Below are 25,377 nucleotides of genomic sequence, written 5' to 3'. Positions count from 1 at the left end.
ATTTATATTTAATCATTTTTAGTCTGATGAAATTAATTTAAATAAAATAAATATAATTTCTTAATTTTATATGTGACCTTATCACAATTGTTATACCCACCACCATAGAATGGTGACAGGGGTATAATAAGTTTGTCATTCCGTTTGTAACACATCGAATTATCGATTTCCGACTATTTAAAGTCTGTTGTAATCACGCTACAGTCTTCAATAATGAAGCAATCGTGCTGAAATTTTGCACAAACTCGTCTTTTGTCTGCAGGCAGGCCAAGTTCGAAGATGGGCTATATCGGTCCAGGTTTTGATATAGTCCCCATACAAACCGACCTCCCGATTTGAGATCATAGGCTTATAGAAATCGTACTTTTTATCCAATTCGCCTGAAATTGGAAATCGAGGTATTTTAGGACCATAAAGAGGTGTGCCAAATTTGGTGAGTATCGGTTCATGTTTTGGCCCTATATAGACCGATCTCCCAATTTTACTTCTTGGGCTTATAGAAACCGTAGTTTCTATCCAATTTGTCTGAAATTGAAAATCTAGATGTACTTTAGAACCATAAAGAGGTGTGCCAAAAATGGTGAGTTTCGGTCCATGTTTTGGTATAGCACCCATATAGACCGATCTCCCGATTTTACTTCTTGGGCTTCTAGAAACTGTATTTACTATCCGATTTGGCTGAAATTGGAAATCTAGATGCATTTAAAGACCATAAAGAGGTGTGCCAAAAATGGTGAGTATCGGTCCATGTTTTGGTATAGCCCCCATATAGACCGATCACCCGATTTTACTTCTTGGGTTTCTAGACACTGTATTTACTATCCGATTTGGCTGATATTGGAAATCTACAGATATTCTAGAACCATAAAGACGTGTGCCCAAAAGGGGGGTATCGGTCCATGTTTTGGTATAGCCCCCATATAGACCGATCTCCCGATTTTACTTCTTGGGTTTCTAGACACTGTATTTACTATCCGATTTGGCTTATATTGGAAATCTACAGGTATTTTAGGACCATAAAAAGGTGTGCCGAAAATGGTGAATATAGGTTCATGTTTTAATATAGCCTCCATATGGACCGATCTCTAGATTTTACTTCTTGGGCTTATACAAACCGTAGCTTTTATCAAGTTTGCCGTAATCATTTAAATATAGGGGATTAAAATCTACAGATTTTAGATTTCAAATCAAGGCGTAATTTCAGCATTATCTTGCACACTTACAATAGATGTTATTGATTTCTCTAAAACTCAAACAAAAATGGTTCTTATAAATGCAGAATCTTGTATAGTTTTCATAGGTAAAATCTTTAAATTTATCTTCGGGAAGTGTACTGGTTGAACTGATCTGCTTGGTAGAATATCTATCATCAAACCCCTCTGAGATTTCAAAGGAAACCATAATATTTGATTCATGGTGGTGGGTATTTAAGATTCGGCCTGGCCGAACTTACTGCTTTATATACTTGTTTTTCTTATTTTTCCTTCTAATTTAAATTAAATTCTTTTTAATTTGTAGAAATTAATTAAATTAAATTAATCTGCTTTGTTAATATTATATTTCACCGTATTTTTTGTTATTTACCCCTAAGGGTGAATTTATAATTTTGTAATCAATTACAATTAAATTTAATTATGATTTATTGAAATGAAATTAAATTCTATTAAAGTAAATTATTATTAGTAATATAGATTATATTGAATTAATATAAATTATATTAAATTTAAGCTATATTACTTTTAATAATATTAAATCATTTTTAATTTGATGAAATTAATTTAAATAAAATAAATCTGTTAATCTGTGTTAATATTATTTTTGACCTTATCATAATTTTTTTCTTTTTTTTTCCTTCTAGTAAATTTATAATTTTTTTTAAACAACTTTATCGTTTGGAGAAAAATGGCTTTACGTATGTCTATTAATAATGTTTCAAATAAAGCTCTTAAACCTATGATATTGACCAAAGCAATTGTTCGTAATAGATCGAATTTGAGTAAGTTTTAAACATATTCCTAGTGAACATATATATGCCGACTGTAGCTTTATTCTATGTTATAGCACCGATTGCTGGTTGGTTTGAAAAACCGAAAAGCTTATTATTTCATCCTACAAATATTTTAAAACATGCCGAGGTAAGTGAAGTCATATTTTATAAACACAACGCTCAAATATTCAAAGAAAAATCAAAAATTATCATAAAATTCTAAATTTCTTTCAAAACTCCCTAAACATTTTATAGGATTGAATAGATACAAAATGATTTTCAAAAATTCTTTAAAAAGAAAAATCTTGTACGCTTTAAGAATTAAAAAAAAAAACAATATAGAAAAAAACATGTAATTTGGCAAAGTTATTTACAAAAGTATATAAGTGAAATTATTAATTTTATAATGTGATAAAATTAGCAAAAGTAAAAATTCAGCAAATATATATATATTATATAGTTCACACTTTCTAAGCCTTTTGCAGTTGTTGGAAGTGAATAAATTGTGTCACTATTTAACTTTTAGAATGCAAACAGCTGTTGAACTTAACATATTTTTTTTAACTATGTTGCAAAAGTTATGCCATATTTAGGATCTTCGATTGGCCTTCCACATTTTTTTCTCCAAATTTAAGCCAGAATTGTTCAGAATTTGGTTGAGAATTGTACCATTTTGTAAAGTGCAAATATATATAATACCCCATCTAGTTTAGTTTTGGCAAAAGGACGCATGCTATTGAATTTGAAAATAATCGGATCAAATTTCAATATAGCACCCATGTACTGGTCGATTTTACGAAAATTGCAGCGATATATATGTACCACCCGATTTTCAAAGGTTGGCCTGCAAAAAATCGTCGATATCGGTTCAGATTTAGATATAGCTTCCATATGTGGATACAAAAAAAGTAAACTGTTTTATACAAAGAATGTGAAAATTGAACTAAATTATATTCCACATTTTGAGATTTCCACAAAACATTGTTAAAACCAGGAAAATGTAATGCCATGGTGTACACACAAAAATTTTTTCTGATTCATTCACGAAATTAATTTTTTTAATTGAAGTGTCAGTGATAGTATCAATTAAAAAATTAACCAGTAAGGAAAGTCTAAAGTCGGGCGGGGCCGACTATATTATACCCTGCACCACTTTGTAGATCTAAATTTTCGATACCATATCACATCCGTCAAATGTGTTGGGGGCTATATATAAAGGTTTGTCCCAAATTCATACATTTACATATCACTCGATCTGGAAGAATTTGATAGACTTCTACAAAATCTATAGACTCAAAATTTAAGTCGGCTTATGCACTAGGGTGGAACACAATGTTAGTAAAAAAATATGGGAAACGTTTAAATCTGAAGCAATTTTAAGGAAACTTCGAAAAAGTTTATTTATGATTTATCGCTCGATATATATGTATTAGAAGTTTAGGAAAATTAGAGTCATTTTTACAACTTTTCGACTAAGCAGTGGCGATTTTACAAGGAAAATGTTGGTATTTTGACCATTTTTGTCGAAATCAGAAAAACATATATATGGGAGCTATATCTAAATCTGAACCGATTTCAACCAAATTTGGCACGCATAGTTACAATGCTAATTCTACTCCCTATGCAAAATTTCAACTTAATTGGAGCAAAAAATTGGCCTCTGTGGGCAAATGAGTGTAAATCGGGCGAAAGCTATATATGGGAGCTATATCTAAATCTGAACCGATTTTGCTGATATTTTGAAGGTTTTTCGAGACTCATAAAATATACGGATGTACGGAATTTGAGGAAGATCGGTTGATATACACGCCAATTATGACCAGATCGGTGAAAAATATATATGGCAGCTATATCTAAACCTGAGCCGATTTTTTCCAAAATCAATAGGGATCGTCTTTGAGCCGAAACAGGACCCTATACCAAATTTTAGGACAATCGGACTAAAACTGCGAGCTGTACTTTGCACACAAAAATACATCAACAGACAGACAGACAGACAGACAGACAGACGGACAGACGGACATCGCTAAATCGACTCAGAATTTAATTCTAAGCCGATCGGTATACTAAAAGATGGGTCTATGACAATTATTTCTTGGCGTTACATACAAATGCACAAACTTATTATACCCTGTTCCACAGTAGTGGTGAAGGGTATAATGATCCAATTGATTGATACTATTAATTTTTAACTACCCAGCAAAAAGGCGTTGCCAAAAAGTAGTGACAGTATACTTTTTGGCTGCGGAAGTGGAGCCAAATTGGCGCAGAAGCGATGAATTAACATGGGCTTGTCATAGGACGGATGTCCACCATTTCAACATCCGTTGCATTTAATTTGCATCACTTCTTAAGATATGATCCAAATTCAGTGTTTTTCGATGGGAATTATAAAATTTTGAGATATTTTGTCCAATATAAGGTTGGCTGATAAGTCCCCGGTCTAACAAAGAAAAACACATTTTTTTGTCAAAATTCGTTTTTATTATTCAACATAGTTCTCTTCAAGAGCTATACAACGATTATAACGACCTTCCAATTTTTTGATATCATTTTGGTAGTACTACTTCGGTTTTGCCTCAAAATAGGCCTCAGTTTCGGCGATCACCTCTTCATTGCAGCCAAATTTTTTCCCTGCGAGCATCCTTTTGAGGTCTGAGAACCAGAAAAATTCGCTGGGGGCCTGATCTGGTGAATACGGTGGGTGGGGAAGCAATTCGAAGCCCAATTCATGAATTTTTGCAATCGTTCTCAATGACTTGTGGCACGGTGCGTTATCTTGGTGGAACAAAACTTTTTTCTTCTTCATATGGGGCCGTTTTGCCGCGATTTCGACCTTCAAACGCTCCAATAATGCCATATAATACTCACTGTTGATGGTTTTTCCCTTCTCAAGATAATCGATAAAAATTATTCCATGCGCATCCCAAAAAATAGAGGCCATAACTTTGCCAGCGGACTTTTGAGTCTTTCCACGCTTCGGAGACGGTTCACCGGTCGCTGTCCATTCAGCCGACTCAGGAGTGTAGTGATGGAGCCATGTTTCATCCATTGTCACATATCGACGGAAAAACTCGGGTGTATTACGAGTTAACAGCTGCAAACACCGCTCAGAATCATCAACATGTTGTTGTTTTTGGTCAAATGTGAGCTCGCGCGGCACCCATTTTGCACACAGCTTCCGCATATCCAAATATTGATGAATGATATGACCAACCAACACGTTCCTTTGATATCTTTAAGGCCTCTGCTATCTCGATCAACTTCATTTTACGGTCATTCAAAATCATTTTGTGGATTTTTTTGATGTTTTCGTCGGTAACCACCTCTATCGGGCGTCCACTGCGTTCACCGTCCTCCGTGCTCATTTCACCGCGCTTTAATTTTGCATACCAATCAATTATTGTTGATTTCCCTGGGGCAGAGTCCGGAAACTCATTATCAAGTCAAGTTTTTGCTTCCACCGTATTTTTTCCCTTCAGAAAACAGTATTTTATCAAAACACGAAATTCCTTTTTGTCCATTTTTTCACAATAACAAAAGTTTCTTCACAAAAGACGCTCTATCTCACAAACTAATTGACTTACAGACGTCAAATTTTGACACGAATCATTTGAAGGTTGGTACTATATAAAAATAATATGCATTTAATACTAGCGACGCCATCTATGCGTCAGACCGGGGACTTATCAGCCAACCTGTTATGCTATGGTCACCTGGGCAAATATTTAAGAGAATTCGAAAAAGAATCCGTCGCCACAGCCAAATCAGCAAACATTTTGAGCTCATATTGGATATGTACTATCATGGTACGGGTATCTTCATAAAACCGTATCCGGATATTAGGTTAAGTTAGGTTAAAGTGGCAGCCAGATTAAGTTTCAGGCTCACTAACACTATTCAGTCTATTGTGATACCACATTAACTAAAAGCACCTATTATGGACACTAGTTTTAACCTCCGAACCTTCTCGATTTTTTACTTCTGGTGAACCAACCAGATTGTTCCAGAAACATTAGCAGACTGCTTAAGGTAACGCTTTCCAGGGCCGCCAGTAATCTAAAGCTAAATGCCCTTAAAATTTGCTTACGCCTTACACAAAATGCAGTACACTCACACAAGAGGTGTTTAATTGATTCCTTTTCCTCGGCATCATGACAGCTCATACAATAGTCATTATACTTCGCACCAATAGTTTTTGCAAAATCGCCTAGCAGGCAGCGACCCGTTATAGCAGATATCAAGAGTGGTATCGGACGTCTCGAGAACACTAGCATATCTAGTGTTCGGTTTAAGTTTAAATGGGGTCATATTTGCTTGGTGTCGTTACAACCCTTGCAATTCTCCCATCGAACATTTGCCATCATAACAGCATTCTCACGCAGTATGAGCTTGCAGGTAGCCAGGGGCATACCAACAAATTCTAGTTCCCCTGGAATATGTAAGGTAGTCCCTAGCCTTGCTAACTCATCCGCTTCGCAGTTCACCGGTATGTTCCTATAGCCAGGCACCCATATTAGGTGAATATTGTGCTGCTCAGCCATCTCATTGAGAGATTTGCGGCAGTCGATGGCCGTTTTCGACTCAAGGAACACAGAGTCCTAGGATTTTATTGCAGGTTGACTGTCTGAGTATATATTAATGCCAACATTTTTTGGAACATTACTTCTCAGCCAATTCGCCACCTCTCTTATTGGTAATATTTCAGCCTGAAAAACACCACAGCGATTAGGTAATATTTTCGCTATTCTAAGTTCCAGATCTTTAGAATATAGTCCGAAACCCACTTGTCCATCCAATTTGGAGCCATCAGTGTAGAAATCTATATATTGTTTATTCCCCGGGACCTGTGTGCATCACGCCTCACTGTTGGGAATTAGAGTTTCAAACTTTTTATCGAAAAGTGGTCTCGCCAAAGTGTAATCCACTACGTTAGGCACATATGACATTATTTTGAGAACCAAACCGACCACAGCGATAGCTCGCGCAACCTCACAGCCGTTGTTGCAGCTGACTGTTTTGGAAAACGGTTCTGGAAAAATGTTTGGCACTCATTTTGATCAAATATTTGCCTAGTGTGACCATACGGGTTAATTGAGCTGTATGTATTTGGGACAAAAACCTCTATATGTAGCACCCAACACATGTATTTGATATGGCATCGAAAATGTTGAGCTACAAAGTTGTGCAGCGTATAATATAGTCGACCCCGCCCGACTTTAGACTTTCCTGCAGGTATATAATCAAGTATAGCTCCTAAAATCAGACATTTCTGCTCAGATTGAGATAGAGCTCCCATAAACATGTGACCTTAATTTTCATAAATATGGAGCTATTGATTTTAGACCCCATAAAATATATACCGATCGACTCAGAATCACCTCCTGAGTCGATCTAACGCTGTCCATGTATTTGTTGTTCACAGGATTCCGGTCGCAATTATTAACCGATTTGGATGAAATTTGGTACAGGGTGTTTTTTGGGCACAAGGACGAACGCTATTGAAATTGGATCAAATTTAGATATAGCTCCCATATATATGTATCGCCCGATTTCGACAAATGGAGTCACGATGCGCTTTTTTACAAACGGATTGTCACCAAATTTGGCAAAAAATAATCTTTTTCATCGCCCTTCAAGTCTGCAAAATTTCATCCAAATCGGTTCAGATTTAGATATAGCTCTCATATATATGTATCGCCGGATTTTCCCAAGTTTGGCCACAAAACCCTTATGTATCAACCGATCTTACTCAAAGTTTGCTAAATATAATCTTCTAGAGCACTAACTATATGTGCAAAAAATCATCCAAATCGGTTCAGAATTAGATATAGCTCTCATATATATGTATCGCCCGATTTTTCTAAATTTGGCTATAAAATCCTTATTTATCAACCGATCTTACTCAAAGTTGGCTAAATATAATCTTCTATAGCACTAACTGTATGTGCAAAATTTCATCGAAATCGGTTCAGATTGAGATATAGCTCCCATATATATGTATAGCCCGATTTTCCCAAATTTGGCCATAGAACCCTTATATATTAACCGATGTTACTCAAAGTTGGCTAAATGTAGTCTTCTATAGCATTAACTGTATGTGCAAAATTTCATCGAAATCGGTTCAGATTTAGATATAGCTCTTATATATATGTATCGCCCGATTTTTCTAAATTTTGGCTATAAAATCCTTATTTATCAACCGATAGTACTCAAAGTTGGCCAAATGTAATCTTCTATAGCACTAACTGTATGTGCAATATTTCATCGAAATCGGTTCAGATTGAGATATAGCTCCCATATATATGTATCGCCCGATTTTCCTAAATTTGGCCACAAAACCCTTATTTATCAACAGATCTTACTCAAAGTTGGCTAAATATAATCTTCTATAGCACTAACTATTTGTGCAAAAAATCATCGAAATCGGTTCAGATTTAGCTATAGCTCCCATATATATGTAGCGCCCGATTTTGAAAAATGTGTCCCTAATAACCTTATGTTTGACCATAGAGGTCTCTTTTCTTGACTGATCTTACACAAATTTTGCAAAAGGTAACCTTTTGTGGTATTAATCAAACCCGCAAAATATTATGCAAATTGGTTCAGATTTACATATACCTTCCATATATATGCATCGTTCGATTTTCCCAAAATTTGGCCATAATACTTTTATTTATTAACCAATGTTACTCAAATTTCAAATTTTGATGTACTAGCCGATCGTATTTATACGTACTTGTAGCTCTTACATAAGAATATTGCTCGATTTTTACAAATTTGGATTTATTACCCACACTCATTGAGCGATTTTCTCTTTTTTTAATAATGGGCTCAATATTAGTGGCATACTAACTCCGTAAGTGCAATATCAACTACAGCCAGTGTTGCTAGAAGTTAGGGGAAATACACGCAAAGAAAAAAAAACGTTTGGAAAACGTGTACCGAAAACGTTTTTCTTTTGTTAGAGTTTTTTGAATTGCTTCGAAAATTTTAAACTTTTATCACCGAAAAAATTCATTTGTTACAAAATTTTCATTTTTTCAATAAAAAAAAGTTATTTTTGAAACAACAACACAGTCCATTTCGTTTATATCAAACACTGTTCTTTTCTGACTTTAGGTCTTTAATAAGACACATTTTACAGTTCAAAATTTAATATACTACAATGTAATGTTGAACATTTTTTCGGAATCTTCCGAACTTATCCGGAATATATGTACAAAAACAAAAAAAAAAAAACAAAAAAAAAAAACTTTGGTCGAAGCAGGGATCGAACCCACGACCCTTGGCATGCAAGTCGGACGTAGCAACCACTGCTCCACGGTGCCAAACTAAATGTTTGTTTCTGTTAAATAATATACTCCGTTTGTTTCTGTTAAATAATATACTCGGAGTATATTCTAATGATCTGGAACTTCAAATAGCGAAAAGATTACCTAATCACTGTAGTGTTTTTCAGGCTGAAATATTAGCAATAAGAGAGGTGGCGAATTGGCTGAGAAGTAATGTTCCAAAAAATGTGGGCATTAATATATACTCAGACAGTCAACCTGCAATAAAATCCTTGGACTCTGTGTTCCTCAACTCGAAAACGGCCATCGATTGCCGCAAATCTCTCAATGAGATGGCTGAGTAGTACAATATTCACCTAATATGGGTGCCTGGCCATAGGAACATTCCGGGGAACTGCGAAGCGGATGAGTTGGCAAGGCTAGGGACTACCTTACATATTCCAGGGGAACTAGAATTTGTTGGTATGCCCCTAGCTACCTGCAAGCTCATGCTGCGTGAGAAGGCTGTTATGATGGCAAATGTTCGATGGGAGAATTGCAAGGGTTGTAACGACACCAAGCAAATATGGCCCCATTTCAACTTAAACCGCACACTAGATATGCTAATGTTCTCGAGACGTCAGGTATCACTCCTGATATCTGCTATAACGGGTCGCTGCCTGATAGGAGATTTTGCAAAAACTATTGGCGCGAAGTATAATGACTATTGTATGAGCTGTCATGATGCGGAGGAAAAAGAATCAATTAAACACCTCTTGTGTGAGTGTCCTGCATTTTGTGTAAAGCGCAAGCAACTTTTAGGAGCATATAGCTTCAGATTACTGGCGGATCTGGAAAACGTTAACTTAAGCAGTCTGCTAATATTTTTGGAACAATCTGGTTGGTTCAACAAAGAAAAATAATCAAGAAGGTTCAGCGGTTAAAACTAGAAGTGCCCATATGTAATAGGAACTTTTAGTTAATGTGGTATCACAATGGACTGAATAGTCTAAGTGAGCCTGAATCTTAATCGGGCTGCCACTTTAACCTAACCTAACCTAACCTTCTGTTAAATAAACTTTGTTTATTCGGTTCGTGGGCGCCGCAAGCTATGCTATATAAATATAAATATAACTTATATGGATATTTATCTATTGATGACCATAACAGGTACATAGCTCAGTGGTTAGTGTGTTGGCTTACAAAGTGCATGGTCCGCGGTTCGATTCTCCGTCCAGGCGAAAGGTTAAAAAATTTATAAAATCGTATAATTTCTTCTACATTGTTGGTATTACAGGAAAAGGTGTTAAGAACTAAAAAACCTCGTGGATGTGAGGGAAAATGCAATTAGCAAGAAAACAATGTTTTTTTTAGTTTGTCTTTATGAAATTGTTTTTACATCCTGGAAAAGAATAAATGTTTATCGCAAAAAGTACAGTATGTCAAGAAAGTCTTTTGACATTGCCAAATATTTCAAATTCTAGAAATAATTTAAATATTAAATATTTTATTAAATTTTTAATTCTGTGTACGTATGTATACTTTGCAAAATACATAATAAAATATTTTTTTTAAATTTCATTATATTTAATTTTGGAACAAAACATAATTTTTATCCCATTGTCAAAACACTTTCTTGACAAACTGTATATACTTTTCTTCCAAATACACTTCCTTACAGCGAAAAGCAAATGAGAAACGAACTTTGTTTGTCTAAAATTTCGTTTGGGAGGAAAGAATTATTTTTTTGCGTGTATGTAGGTTTTTTCTAATATTTAGCGTCTTGTAGTGATGGGCCACAATGTAGGGCCTTTTTTTTAATAATTTTTACATTTTGGTGGCTCTAGAGGAGGAAATTAGAAGCCGACAAGGCTTGGTCTTTAACAATGTGTGGTAACAAAAGTTACCACTCTTGCCAAAAAAAAATTAACAAAATTTGAAAATTACCACAAATCTACCAAACAAATATTTCTATTGAAATTTTTTCAAAACTTTATTCCTGTAGAAAATTTTGTCAACATTTTATTTCTATAGAAAATTTTGTCAAAATTGTATGTTTATAGAATTTTTTTTCAAAATATTATTTCTATAAAAAAATTTTTAAAAATGTTATTTCTATGGAATCTTTTTTCTCAAAATTTTGTTTCTATAGAATTTATTATCAAAAATTTTATTTCTATAGAAAAATTTCTCAAAAAAATTTGTTTATAGAAACTTTTTCCAAAATTTTATTTCTATAGAGATTTAACAAAAAAAAAAAAAATACTATTTTTGGTAGAATTCTACCAACTGTGGGAAACGTGGTGGTAATACAGATTTATTTTCTAGGTTATATACGTTGCATTTTCATGTTTTAGGATAATAAAGTACTTAGAACCATTTTGTTTTGTAAATTTTTTTTAATTTAACGAAAAATATTGTACGGAAAATTGTTTGGGAATGTATGGGAAAGTATGGCAACACTTACTAAGAGCTATAGTCAGATTGAGACAAAGCACACATAAACATGTACCCCTTAATTTTCTTAAATATGCAACCGCGGCTTATCTCCCAGACCTATATCAATGTTACCCCACAAGTGCTTATGATTACAAATTCAGTAAGGGTGGTTTAGGGTATGATATAGTCGGCCCCGCCCGACTTTCTACTTTACTTACTTTTTATATATTATTTTAATATTTGAGAATTACTTACCAAGTCCTAATCCAGATGATTTCATGTAGATGTTTTTTTTCTTTTCTATAAACCCATATATATTTATGGCAGCATATATAAGAGAATTATTTATAAATATTTTATTCAAAACATAATCCCAAAATTTTGATACAAAGGAAAAAAAATTAAATTCTCTACAAAAATAATTCTAAAAAAATTTATTTCACAGCTTGTCTTCCGATCAAAGAAAAAATCCTTCATTGTAGTTACTACTATACTCACTACACTCCTACTTGTAATCTAAAAAGCGATAAGAAGAAAATTTTTCTAAAATAGCATTAATGTGCACTAAAATTTCTAATGATGATAATTTACCAAAGGAAATTATAATTGATTTAAATTTTCGAAATAATAATGAAAGAAATTTTTAGCTACAATATCTCTAAATACTGGTGGTGATGGTGGTGGTCTTTCGATATAAGCACTAAACACAAAAACTACATACAATTAAGAATTGTAACTTTATTGGAAATTATTTATTTTATTATAATATAATTGTTTTTGTTTGTTTGTTTTTTTCTTATTATTGTTTATTTAATACTTTTTCCATATGAATTGTGTTGTGTTTGTCTTATCTTGTTCACATTTCACTTGGGTTATAATTTTGTTTGTTTTTTTTTTTAATGATGTATTTTCTATTTCATTGCATTTACTTCTAATCTTACACATGTTGTTTGATTTCTAAACTATTAAACATAAAATAAATTATTTAATATATATTTTTCCCCAAAAAAACATTTGTTACTTCTAACGCATTTGGTGCTAAAGGTTTTTTTTTGTAGCAAAAGGAAAAACATTTCGAATAATAATTATATTAAATTGCAATTTAAATTAATTTAATTTAATATGATGTAAAACAGAAGATAACGGATATAAGAAACTGAGAAAAAAAAACACAATTTTCTTATATAGTTTTTTTTTCTTCTTATAGACAATAATTTTTCCAAAGGAATTCTTATTCTTTTTGTTTTCTTATAAAATATTTTCTTATATCCTTTATTTACGGTATATTGATTGATTTAATTGATTTTCACTCCAATCGTTTCGATTTCGAAATATTTCCCTTCGTGTTTGAGTATTGCTACATATAAAAAGAATTCAATCGATATCTCTAATAAGCCTGAATTAAAGGAAAAACTAAGAATTTACTCTTAAACAGCAGGGAGGGATAAGCAAATAATATTTATAAAAACTTTAGTTTGAAAATGGTTTTTGGTTTGCATTTGAGTTTTTACAATTCTATTAATTTTTTTTAGAATACATTCATAAATATTTATTCTTGTGTATTGGGCTAATTGAGCAACGCAAAACTACATGTTTGCATAATAATTAATAATATATCTTAATATGTTGTATAATAATAACTAGATAAGCCATATTTGGGATATAAGTAATAAATAGTTGGAATATTTGAAATAACTTTCTAACGTTAAACAACATTTTAACAAGCAAAATTCATTTAATTTTTATTTTTAAGTTGGTCTATTTTTGCTAAATATTTTCAAACAACATTAAACGTTCAACCTTCTACGACAAATTATCTAGACTTTCAATTTGTGTTTTTCGATCGTTATGACCCACATTAATAAATTGCATAATTTTCTTTATATTTATAATTATACGTATATGTGTATATGAGGCATCCCATGAAAAATCGAACAAATAAATATCCATAAATTAACTCAAGATTTATATCGATCCTAATGACAACATTTTTCTATAGAAATAAAATTTTGAGAAATTTTTCTATAGAAATAAAATTTCAATAACATTTGTTATAGCAATAAAAAATTGACAAAATTTTCTATAAAAATTAAATTTTGACAAAATTTTCTTTAGAAATAAAATTTTGACAAAATTTTCTATTGAAAAAACTTTTTACACAATTTTCTATAGAAATAAAATTTTGACAAAATTTTTTATAGAAATAAAATTTTGGCAACATTTTCTATAAAAACAAATAAAATAAATAAAATTTTATAACATTTTCTATAGCAATAAAAAATTGACAAAATTTTCTATAAAAATTAAATTTTGACAAAATTTTCTATTGGAAAAAACTTTTTACACAATTTTCTATAGAAATAAAATTTTGAGAAAATTTTCTATAGAAATAAAATTTTGACAAAATTTTTTATAGAAATAAAATTTTGGCAACATTTTCTATAAAAATAAAATTTTAACAAAATTTTCTATAGAAATGAAATTTTGACAAAATTTTCTATTGGAAAAACTTTTTACACAATTTTCTATAGAAACAAAATTTTGAGAAAAATTTCTATAGAAATAAAATTTTGACAACATTTTCTATAGATGTAAAGTTTTGAGTAATTTTTCTATAGAAATAAAATTTTCTGTAGAAATAAAATGTTGACAAAATTTTATATAGGAATAAAATTTTGACAAAAAATTTTCTATAGAAATACCAATATTGACAAATTTGTCTATAAATAAAATTTTGATAAAAAATTTTCTATAGAAATACCAATATTGACAAATTTGTCTATAGAAATAAAATTTTCAAAAAATTTTCTACAGAAATAAAATTCTCAAAAAATGTTCTGTAGCAATAAAACATTGACAAAATTTTCTAAGAAATAAAATTTTGAGAAAATTTTCAATAGAAATAAAATTTTGAGAAAATTTTCTATAGAAATAATATGTTGAGAAAATTTTTTATAAAAATAAAATTTTGACAAAATTTTCTAAAGAAATAAAATGTGGACAAAATTTTCATAATACAATATTGATAAAAAATTATCTATTGAAATGGTCTTATTATCTTTAGAAATTTTGTAAAAATTATCAATCGAAACATTTTCTAAATTTTGACAAAATGTTCTATAGAAATAAAATTTTGACAAAATTATCTATAGAAATAAAATTTTGATAAAAATTTCTATAGAAATCAAATTTAAAAAAAAAAAATTCTATAGAAATAACCTTTTGACAAAATTTTCTAAGAAATACAATTTTGACAAAATTTTCTAAGAAATCAAATGTTGAGAAAATTTTCAATAGGAATAAAATTTTGACAAAATTTTCTATAGAAATAAAATTTTGATACAAATTTTCTATATAAATATCAATTTTGACAAATTTGTCTATAAAAATAAAATTTTGAGACAATTTCTATAGAAATAAATTTTGACAACATTTTCTATAAAAAAATTGACTAAATTTCCTATATAAATGAAATTTTCACATAATTTTCTATATAAATTAAATTTTTACAAAATTTTCTATAGAAATAAAATTTTGAGACAATTTTCTGTAGAAATAAACTTTAGCAAAAATGTTCTATAGAAATAAAATTTTGATAAAATTTTGTATAGCAATAAAAAATTGACAAAAATTTCTATAATAATAAAATTTTGACAAAATTTTCTATAGAAATAAAATTTTGATCAAATTTTCTATAGAAATAAATATTTGACAAAATTTTCCATAAAAATAAAATTTTTACAAAATTTTCTATAAAAATAAAATTTTGAGAAAAATTTACCAAAGAAATAAAAATTTTAAGAAAATTTTCTGTAGAAACAAAATTTTAAGAAAATTTTCTATAGAAATAATATTTTGCAAAATTTTCTGTAGAAATAAAATTTTGACAAAATTTTCTATAAAAATAAAATTTTGAGAAAAATTTACTAAAGAAATAAAATTAAAAAAAAAAATTTTCTGTAGAAACAATATTTTAAGAAAATTTTCTATAGAAATAATATTCTGAGAAAATTTTCTATAGACATAAAATTTTACCAAAATTTTTTATAGTAATAAAATTTTAAGAAAAATTTTAAGAAAAACAACCTTTTTTTCACTTCAACATAGAGGGTGCTTCATTTTCCGGTATATGTTTGGGAAAGACATGTCCTCTGTGTTCAACACTTTAACAAATATTAAATATGGTCAATTTTTAGGTACTTTTACTTTTTCCGATGGACGGTATGTTGAGGAGAAGTATACCTCACCTTGACAAACCACGCTTGAAATTTACAGGAAATGTAGAAGATTGTCCAATGATTTGAAAACAGAACAGTTAAAAAACGAAAAATTGGTTGAATGGGAACACCCCCTACCCGACGTTTGTCCGGTCCGTTTTCCATCTACATCACCGCCCTATTTCTGTATATAAACGAAAAAGCCTACAAAGTTTTGAAATGTACGGGACACGTGTATGGAAACCATGGAGTGATAAATAAGTACTTCAGTTTTTGTGCCAGACTTCCTCTTTCCCTACTTTTTAAAAGAGTTCAAATTTTTTCGAATTTTTTTTCAGATCGAAGGATATGGTTGACTAAGTTAACGAAAATATGCTTCGGGAGGCTCAGCGAAGCGAGCCGGGTTACTCTAGTTGTCTATAGAAATAAAATTTTGACAAAATTTTCTAAAGAAATAAAATTTTACAAACTTTGCCTATAGAAATAAAATTTTGACAAAATTTTCTAAAGAAATAAAATTTTGACAAAATTTTCTATAGAAATAAAATTTTGATAAAATTGTCTATAGAAATAAAATTTTGAAAAATTTTTCTATGGAAATAAAATTTTGAGAAAAATTTACCAAAGAAATAAAAATTTTAAGAAAATTTTCTGTAGAAACAAAATTTTAAGAAAATTTTATATAGAAGTAAAATTTTGACAAAATTTTCTATAGAAATAAAATTTTATGATTTTTATCTCATAATCTCGGCTATAGGTCTATAAATTAAACTTGAAATTGTTGGTTTCTTGTTTTTTTTTTATTTTCCGATATTTCGGTTGACTTCGTCAGAACCGTTATCAAGGCTACAAATTACAAAATTTTACAAAAATTAATTACAAAATTCACAAAATAAAATCAAACTATCTATTGTACTTTAAATTTTCTCCGCTGTCTTGTTACTTTATAAAAATTAAAATATCAACAACAAACACAGAAATAAAATTTTGACAAAATTTTCTATAGAAATAAAATTTTGATAAAATTTTCTATGGAAATAAAATTTTGACAAAATTTTCTATAGAAATAAAATTTTGACAAAATTTTCTGAATAAATAAAATTTTGACAAATTTTTCTATGGAAATAAAATTTTTACAGAATTTTCTATATAAGTAAATTTTTTACAAAATTGCCTATAGAAATAAAAATTTGACAAAATTTTCGAAAGAAATAAAATTTTGGTAAACTTTTCGGTATAAATAAAATTTTGACAAAATTTTCTATATAAATAAAATTTTGACAAAATTTTCTATAGAAATAAAATTTTGACAAAATTTTCTATAGAAGTAGAATTTTGACAAAATTTTCTATAGAAATAAAATTTTGACAAAATTTTCTAAAGAAATAAAATTTTGACAAAATTTTCTATAGAAATAAATAAAATGTTGACAAAATTTTCTATAGAAATAAAATTTTGACAAAATTTTCTATAGAAATAACGGTTCAAGTGTGGTTTTTGTTGGGTTTAATAAACTGCCTGAATTTATTCTGATAATTGGTTGATAGTTTTGCTGCAAGTAGAGGATGCTGATGAGGAATGTGGTAATTCCGAAACGTGCGTCCATCCAACCATCTTGCAGTCTATAGGGCTTTGCCCAAATAAATTTGACAAACATTCTTTTCCTCTGTTGGTTAAGCTACAATTGTAGTTTAGTCAATGTATGGTTTTAAGCTGAAATAAAAAACAACAACAATGCTTAAAGAACAAAACCAACAATAACAAAACAAAACAAATGGAAAAAGAAGAGGAGGCACGCTCAAAATAAACCCAGCCATGTGAATTCAAATCGATGATTTGACAGTGGCATAGGAAAAGAGATATGTTTGTTTCGAATTTATTTCGGCATAAGCCGGTTATCAATGTAAAACCTTTTTTCGGACGGTTCAAGTGTGGTTTGTGTTGGGTTTAATAAACTGCCTGAATTTATTCTGATAATTGGTTGATAGTTTTGCTGCAAGTAGAGGATGCTGATGAGGAATGTGGTAATTCCGAAACGTGCGTCCATCCAACCATCTTGCAGTCTATAGGGCTTTGCCCAAATAAATTTGACAAACATTCTTTTCCTCTGTTGGTTAAGCTACAATTGTAGTTTAGTCAATGTATGGTTTTAAGCTGAAATAAAAAACAACAACAATGCTTAAAGAACAAAACCAACAATAACAAAACAAAACAAATAGAAATAAAATTTTGACAAAATTTTCTGAATAAATAAAATTTTGACAAATTTTTCTATGGAAATAAAATTTTTACAAAATTTTCTATATAAGTAAAATTTTTACAAAATTGCCTATAGAAATAAAAATTTTACAAAATTTTCGAAAGAAATAAAATTTTGGTAAACTTTTCTGTATAAATAAAATTTTGACAAAATTTTCTATAGAAGTAAAATTTTGACAAAATTTTCTATAGAAATAAAATTTTGACAAAATTTTCTAAAGAAATAAAATTTTGACAAAATTTTCTAAAGAAATAAATAAAATGTTGACAAAATTTTCTATAGAAATAAAATTTTGACAAAATTTTCTATAGAAGTAAAATTTTGACAAAATTTTCTATAGAAGTAAAATTTTGACAAAATTTTCTATAGAAGTAAAATTTTGACAAAATTTTCCATAAAAGTAAAATTTTGACAAAATTTTCTATAGAAACAAAATTTTGACAAAATTTTCTATAGCAATAAAAAATTGACAAAAATTTCTATAATAATAAAATTTTGACAAAATTTTCTATAGAAGTAAAATTTTGACAAAATTTTCTATAGAAATAAAAATTTGACAAAATTTTCTATAGAAATAAAATTTTAACAAAATTTTCTATGGAAATAAAATTTTGACAAAACTTTCTATAGAAATAAAATTTCAAAAAGAATTCATAGAATGCCTCATATATGTTATTGTTACGGGATGTTGAGATACGTATTCGCGATAGATAGTTTTCCTTAACCCTGTAATATAATTTATAATAATATTGGTTTCTCTTCTTCGTATTGCTTCTCATCATTGTGCTAATAGACAATTAGTTTTACCATGTATTTAAGAATATATATAGTATATAAGGTAGATATATAATTCATTTATATATTTTTTTAATATAATTACTGTATAAATAATTTAGTTATAGAAATAGATATAGTTATGTAATTTTTAATATTTTGTTGTGTGTTTCCGGAAATAGGGGATATTGTCCTTTTTTTCTCAAATAGAATATGTCTGGTAATGAGTATGTATAAATGCAAATGAAATTGTATTTGCTGTTGGTTTTTTTTATTCAAGGGTTTCCTGTTTTCCTTTTGTTTTTTTTTTTATATTTCTGCACATTTCGATATAGTGTTTTTTGAGTTCATTTTGTTTTTTGGTAGTTATATAAATATCTTAAAAAGGCATTTTAAATTGGTGATATCGTTTCGAATTAGCTATTCTCATTATTTCATCGTTTCTATATCGTTTAGAAATGTTAACATTTTTATAAGTTCTTATTTTTTTTTTTTGTAGAGTAAGGTGTTTGAAGATAGTATTTTATATTATAATTATATTTTATGTATATATACAGTATTGCAAAATTGTAATTGCATATGAATATAATTGATTTTTTATATAAGATATTCGTATATATAAAATTCACTGCCCTATAGGATATGGCTAAACCAAAAAACCTTAACTCCACACTGATGTATGGGGGGTCCTATTTTGCCATACGTGTATTGTAGCGGAAAATCAAAAAATGACAATTATGATATATTCTTATTGGTGTAGTTTGGAAGGTGATTTCGTGGCAAAGCCACACCCCACAAAAATTTCGCATGATTGCCAAGACGTCCATGCGGATTTCCAAGTATAAACTTGCCATGATTTAGTTCATGACACATCATGCACCGAAAAAAAGTGAATGGGAAGAATGAACTACCTCGCACGAAAATTGAACTAAATTTTACTCCACATTTTGAGATTTCCACAAAGCAGTACACGAAATTACATCCTATCATAAAAGAAAAAATGAACTAAAAGTAAAGAAGAAAATCATTGGCGTCAAATCATCACCATTTTAACCATACGAAAAATCGTACGAAAATCTTCGTTTGCTTTAGTTCATATTGAACTTTATACCAACGTTTAGTTCATAAAATTTTTGAGACGTACTTAAAAAAAAGTAAGATTTCATTAAACTGTAGAAAATTTCGAAAAAAAAATAATAAAATGTAACTACTAGCAAATAATTTGTTCCAATAAAATAAGTTAAATTTAGCGTTAGTTTAACTACGGACATTTTTTTCTGTATGTAAAAGAATATCTTGCAATTTGTGACATTCTTACTGCGATTTCGATTCCAACAAAAAGTGAAATAGTTTTGAAATGGATTTTGAAACATAAATTTGCTTTTGGATTTAGGATGTCTTACAGTGTTATTTATTAAAAATAAATTCAGAATGGCACTATCATAATTTAGGCTAAAGAACAACGTAGGTAGAGGTACTTCATAAAAAGAAATAAATTTTTGACAAAATTTTCTATAGAAATAAAAATGTGACAAAAGTTTCTATAGGAATACAATTTTCACGAAATTTTCTTTACAAATAAAATTTTGACAAAATTTTCTATAGGAATAGAATTTTCACGAAATTTTCTTTACAAATAAAATTTTGACAAAATTTTCTATAGAAATAAAATTTTGATAAAATTTTCTATAGAAATAAAGTTTTGAAAAAAATTTCTATATAAAATAAAATTTTTATAAAATTTTCTATAGAAATAAAATTTTGATAAAATTTTCCATAGAAATAAAATTTTGACAAAAGTTTCTATAGAAATAAAATTTTGACAAAACTTTCTATAGAAATTAAATTTTGAAAAATAGTTCTTATAGAAATACAATTTTGACAAAATTTTCTATAGAAATAAAATTTTGACAAAGTTTTCTATAGAAATAAAATTTTGATAAAATATTCTATAGAAATAAAATTTTGGAAAATAATTCTTATAGAAATAAAACTTTGACAAAATTGTCTATAAAAATAAAATTTTGTCAAAATTTTCTAAGGAAATGAAATTTTGACAAAATTTGCTATAGAAATAAAAATTTGACAAAAGTTTCTGTTGGAATAGAAATTTGAGAAAAGTTTCTGTACGAATACAATTTTCACGAAATTTTCTTTACCAATAAAATGTTGACAAAATTTTCTCTAGAAATAAAATTTTGACAAAATTTTCTATAGAAATAAAATTTTGAAAAATAATCCTTATAGAAATAAAATGTTGACAACATTTTCTATAGAAATAAAATTTTGACAAAATTTTCTATAAAAATAAAATTTTGACAAAATTTTCTATAGAAATAAAATTTTGACAAAATTTTGTAAAGAAATGAAATTTTGACAAAATTTCCTATAGACATAAAATGTTGACAAAATTTTTTAAAGAACTAAAATTTTGACAAAATTTTTTATAGAAATAAAATTTTGACAAAATTTTTTATAGAAATTATAAGTTTTCATTTTCATTTCTAAAGAAATGAAATTTTGACAGAATTTTCTTTAGAAATAAAATTTTGACAAAATCTTCTATAGAAATAAAATTTTGACAAAATTTTGTATAGAAATAAAATTTTGAAAAATAATTCTTATAGAAATACAATTTTGACAAAATTTTCTATAGAAATAAAAATTTGACAAAATTTTCTAAAGAAATAAAATTTTGACAAAATTTTCTATAGAAATAAAATTTTGATAAAATTATCTATAGAAATAAAATTTTAACAAAATTGTCTATAGAAATAAAATGTTGACAAAATGTTGTATAGAAATAAATTTTTGACAAAATTTTTTATAGAAATTATAACTTTTCATTTTCATTTCTAAGAAATGAAATGTTGACAAAATTTTCTATAGAAATAAAATTTTGACAAAATCTTCTATAGAAATAAAATTTTGACAAAATTTTGTATAGAAATAAAATTTTGAAAAATAATTCTTATAGAAATACAATTTTGACAAAATTTTCTATAGAAATAAAAATTTTACAAAATTTTCTAAAGAAATAAAATTTTGACAAAATTTTCTATAGACATAAAGTTTTGATAAAATTTTCTATAGAAATAAAATTTTGACAAAATTTTCTATAGAAATAAAATTTTGACAAAAATTTTTATAGAAATAAAATTTTGACAAAAATTTTTATAGAAATAAAATTGTAACAACATTTCCAATAGAAATAAAAATTTGACAAAAGTTTCTATAGAAATACAATTTTGACAACATTTTTTAAGAAATAAAATGTTGACAAAATTTTTTAAGAAATAAAATTTTGACAAAATTTTCTATAGAAATAATATTTTGACAAAATTTTCTATAGAAAAAAACAATTGACAAAATTTTCTATAGAAATAAAATTTTGACAAAATTTTTTATAGAAATAAAATTGTGACAACATTTTCTATAGAAATAAAAATTTGACAAAAGTTTCTATAGGAATACAATTTTCACGAAATTTTCTTTACAAATAATATTTTGATAAAATTTTTTTTAGAAATAAAATTTTTTTTAGAAATAAAATTTTGACAAAATGTTCTATAGAAATAAAAATGTGACAAAAGTTTCTAAAGGAATACAATTTTCACGAAATTTTCTTTACAAATAAAATTTTGACAAAATTTTCTATAGAAATAAAATTTTGATAAAATTTTCTATAGAAATAAAATATTGACAAAATTTTCTATAGAAATAAAATTTTGATAAAATTTTCTACAGAAATAAAATTTTGACAAAATTTTCTATAGAAATAAAATTTTGACAAAATTTTGTATAGAAATAAAATGTTGACAAAATTTTCTATAGAAATAAAATGTGGACAAAATTTTCTATAGAAATAAAATTTTGACAAAATTTCCTATAGAGATAAAAATTTGACAAAAGTTTCTATAGGAATACAATTGTCACGAAATTTTCTTTACAAATAAAATGTTGATAAAATTTTCTATAGAAATAAAATTTTGATAAAATTTTCTATAGAAAAAAAAAAATTGACAAAATTTTCTATAGAAATAAAATTTTGACAAAATAATTCTTATAGAAATAAAATCTTGACAAAATTTTCTATAGAAATAAAATTTTGACAAAATTTTCTAAAGAAATGAAGTTTTGACAAAATTTCCTATAGACATAAAATGTTGACAACATTTTCTATAGAAATAAAATGTTGACAAAATTTTCTATAGAAATAAAATTTTCACAATATTTTCTACAGAAATAAATCTTTGACAAAATTTTCTATAGAAATAAAACTTTGACAACAGTTTCTATAGAAATAAAAATTTGACAAAAGCTTCTATAGGAATACAATTTTCACGAAATTTTCTGTACAAATACATTTGCGACAGAATTTTCTATAGAAATAAAATTTTGCATTAATTTTCTTTAGAAATAAAATTTTGCAAAGATTTTCTATTAAAAAAATTTTGACAAATTTTCTATAAAAGTGAAATTTTGACCAAATTTTCGATAGAACTAAATTTTGTTGACAATCAAATGTGGACAAAATTTTGTAGAAAAATTAAATTATGCAAAATAAATTTTTGTTGCGTAGGTTTTTATAAAATTTTCTGCAAATGTTGGTAGCAATTTTGGTGATAGAAATCGCACTGATCATTCCAATTTGCAAGAAATTGGAAGGAAAATTGCCCGATTTTACTTCTCGTGCTCGTTCCAGTAATGGAGGTAAAATTTTATCGAATTTAGATTCAAAATCATATGAATCCAAATCTCATATCGTTTGATTTTCTTCCACGCTTAGTTATCTAAGATTCATCTATGATGATGTGATGTACACAAAAACAAAACCATGAAAACTTTTCCAATTAAAGTCTTAATTGAGTTTTAAAAAATATTCAATTAAAAATTTAATTGATTCAACACATTTTTTAATTGAAACAAAAATCAATCACAAAAATGAATAATATCAATAAATTTTTTAATTGGATCATTTAATTTTTTAATTGGCTTTCAATTAATTTGTTTTAATTGATACTATCATTATTGTGATTGAAGACATTTCAATGAAAAATTAATTTCGTGATTGAAGGCAAAAAATATTTTTTGTGTGTGTATATAAAATTTACCAGATTTGAAAGTAATGTTGGTAAAAAAAACTGTGTTTATTTTTAAATAAAACCTTAGTTTAATGCGCACTTTAGTTTTTAAGATACAACCACAATTTCTTTTTTTTTAACCCATACAATTTTTTTTTTTGAAAAATGTGGTATGCAGATTATATATTTTTTCGCAGGAATTGGTGATCTTGTGCATTTAAAGGTTAAGATCTTTATAAAGTTATTCAGCATAATTGCGAACTATTTAAATGTAAAATTAAATTAATTAAAAATATATAAAATTTGATATAAAAAATTTTAGTAAATATCAATAACCAACTTTATCTTAATGTCAATTTTATTTTGTTGAAAAAAAGAGCGGAATATTTTTAAAATGTTGTGAAATGAGAAGAAACCATTTTTTTGCAAGATTTACATACATTTTCAGTAAGGAAGAGTATATTGTGTGTGTATTTGAGAATCCTAATAGATTTTTCATAATTTTTATTTTTTCACAAATTCTTGTGTATTACAACATATTCAATATAATCAGAAAATTTGAAATTCCCCTAATTGTTGTTCAGATAATTTAATTACACCTGTATGTATTAAAATAAATTACTAAAAATAAAAAAATAAAACTAAATAAAATACTACAAAAATGTATGCAATCTACATTAAAATAATTTTTTTGTTAATACATAAAAAATACAAAAACGCAAAATCTTGAACTCTATATACTGATAAGCTAAGGGTTCTAACTAAATACTTTTAGTTTTGCATATATATCTGAAAATATTACCGAACTTTAATCGAATTCAACAAAAGCTCTTAAATTGTTTACAATTGACCCAAGTGCAAATCTAAACTACACAGCTTTTTCATACATACATAATCTTAAATACGAGTACATACATACACATTACATAGATTTCAACACAACATTTACTAGTACTAACTAAGATACATTTTAAATATCTATATTTTCATAGTTACATTACAATGAATTTTCTTTTGAATATATGAACTTACTGCTCCTCTTTGAAAATCGAAATACATACATGAACCCATTTATGTAATAAAATTGCATCTCTATTTTTGTTTTTGAAACAAAAAAAACTTTTAGTTGTTTTTATTCTTAATATTTTTTTATTTATTTTCTTTTTTGTAAATACATTTTATACTTTCAAAATTTTTAAAATCGAATTGTTTTCTCTGTATAATATATTTCGAGATTTAAATATATTGGATTATATTTTGCATAACTTCTTTTTTTTAAAATAATTTCGATATTGTTTCTCGAAAAAAAATTGATATAATGAGTTTTTTTTTGGAAAAAAGC

At 27.5% G+C, this 25,377-nt stretch overlaps 1 protein-coding gene across 1 annotated transcript in view; it reads left to right on the top strand.

Moving 5' to 3' along the window:
- ymp (yellow-emperor) overlaps positions 1-25,377 on the top strand; it is a 93,952-nt gene that overhangs the window by 6,104 nt on the left and 62,471 nt on the right. The window contains exons 2-3 of the mRNA XM_075290467.1: positions 1,859-1,996; positions 2,062-2,135. Of these exons, the coding sequence (XP_075146582.1) occupies positions 1,903-1,996; positions 2,062-2,135 (168 nt within the window). The 5' untranslated portion in view covers positions 1,859-1,902. The remainder of the gene's footprint in view (positions 1-1,858; positions 1,997-2,061; positions 2,136-25,377) is intronic.

Source organism: Haematobia irritans, chromosome 1, assembly GCF_050003625.1.
Source record: "Haematobia irritans isolate KBUSLIRL chromosome 1, ASM5000362v1, whole genome shotgun sequence".
Taxonomy (NCBI): domain Eukaryota; kingdom Metazoa; phylum Arthropoda; class Insecta; order Diptera; family Muscidae; genus Haematobia; species Haematobia irritans.
Note: the sequence above shows the minus strand (reverse complement) of the source record. Positions and strands in the feature narration are given on the sequence as shown.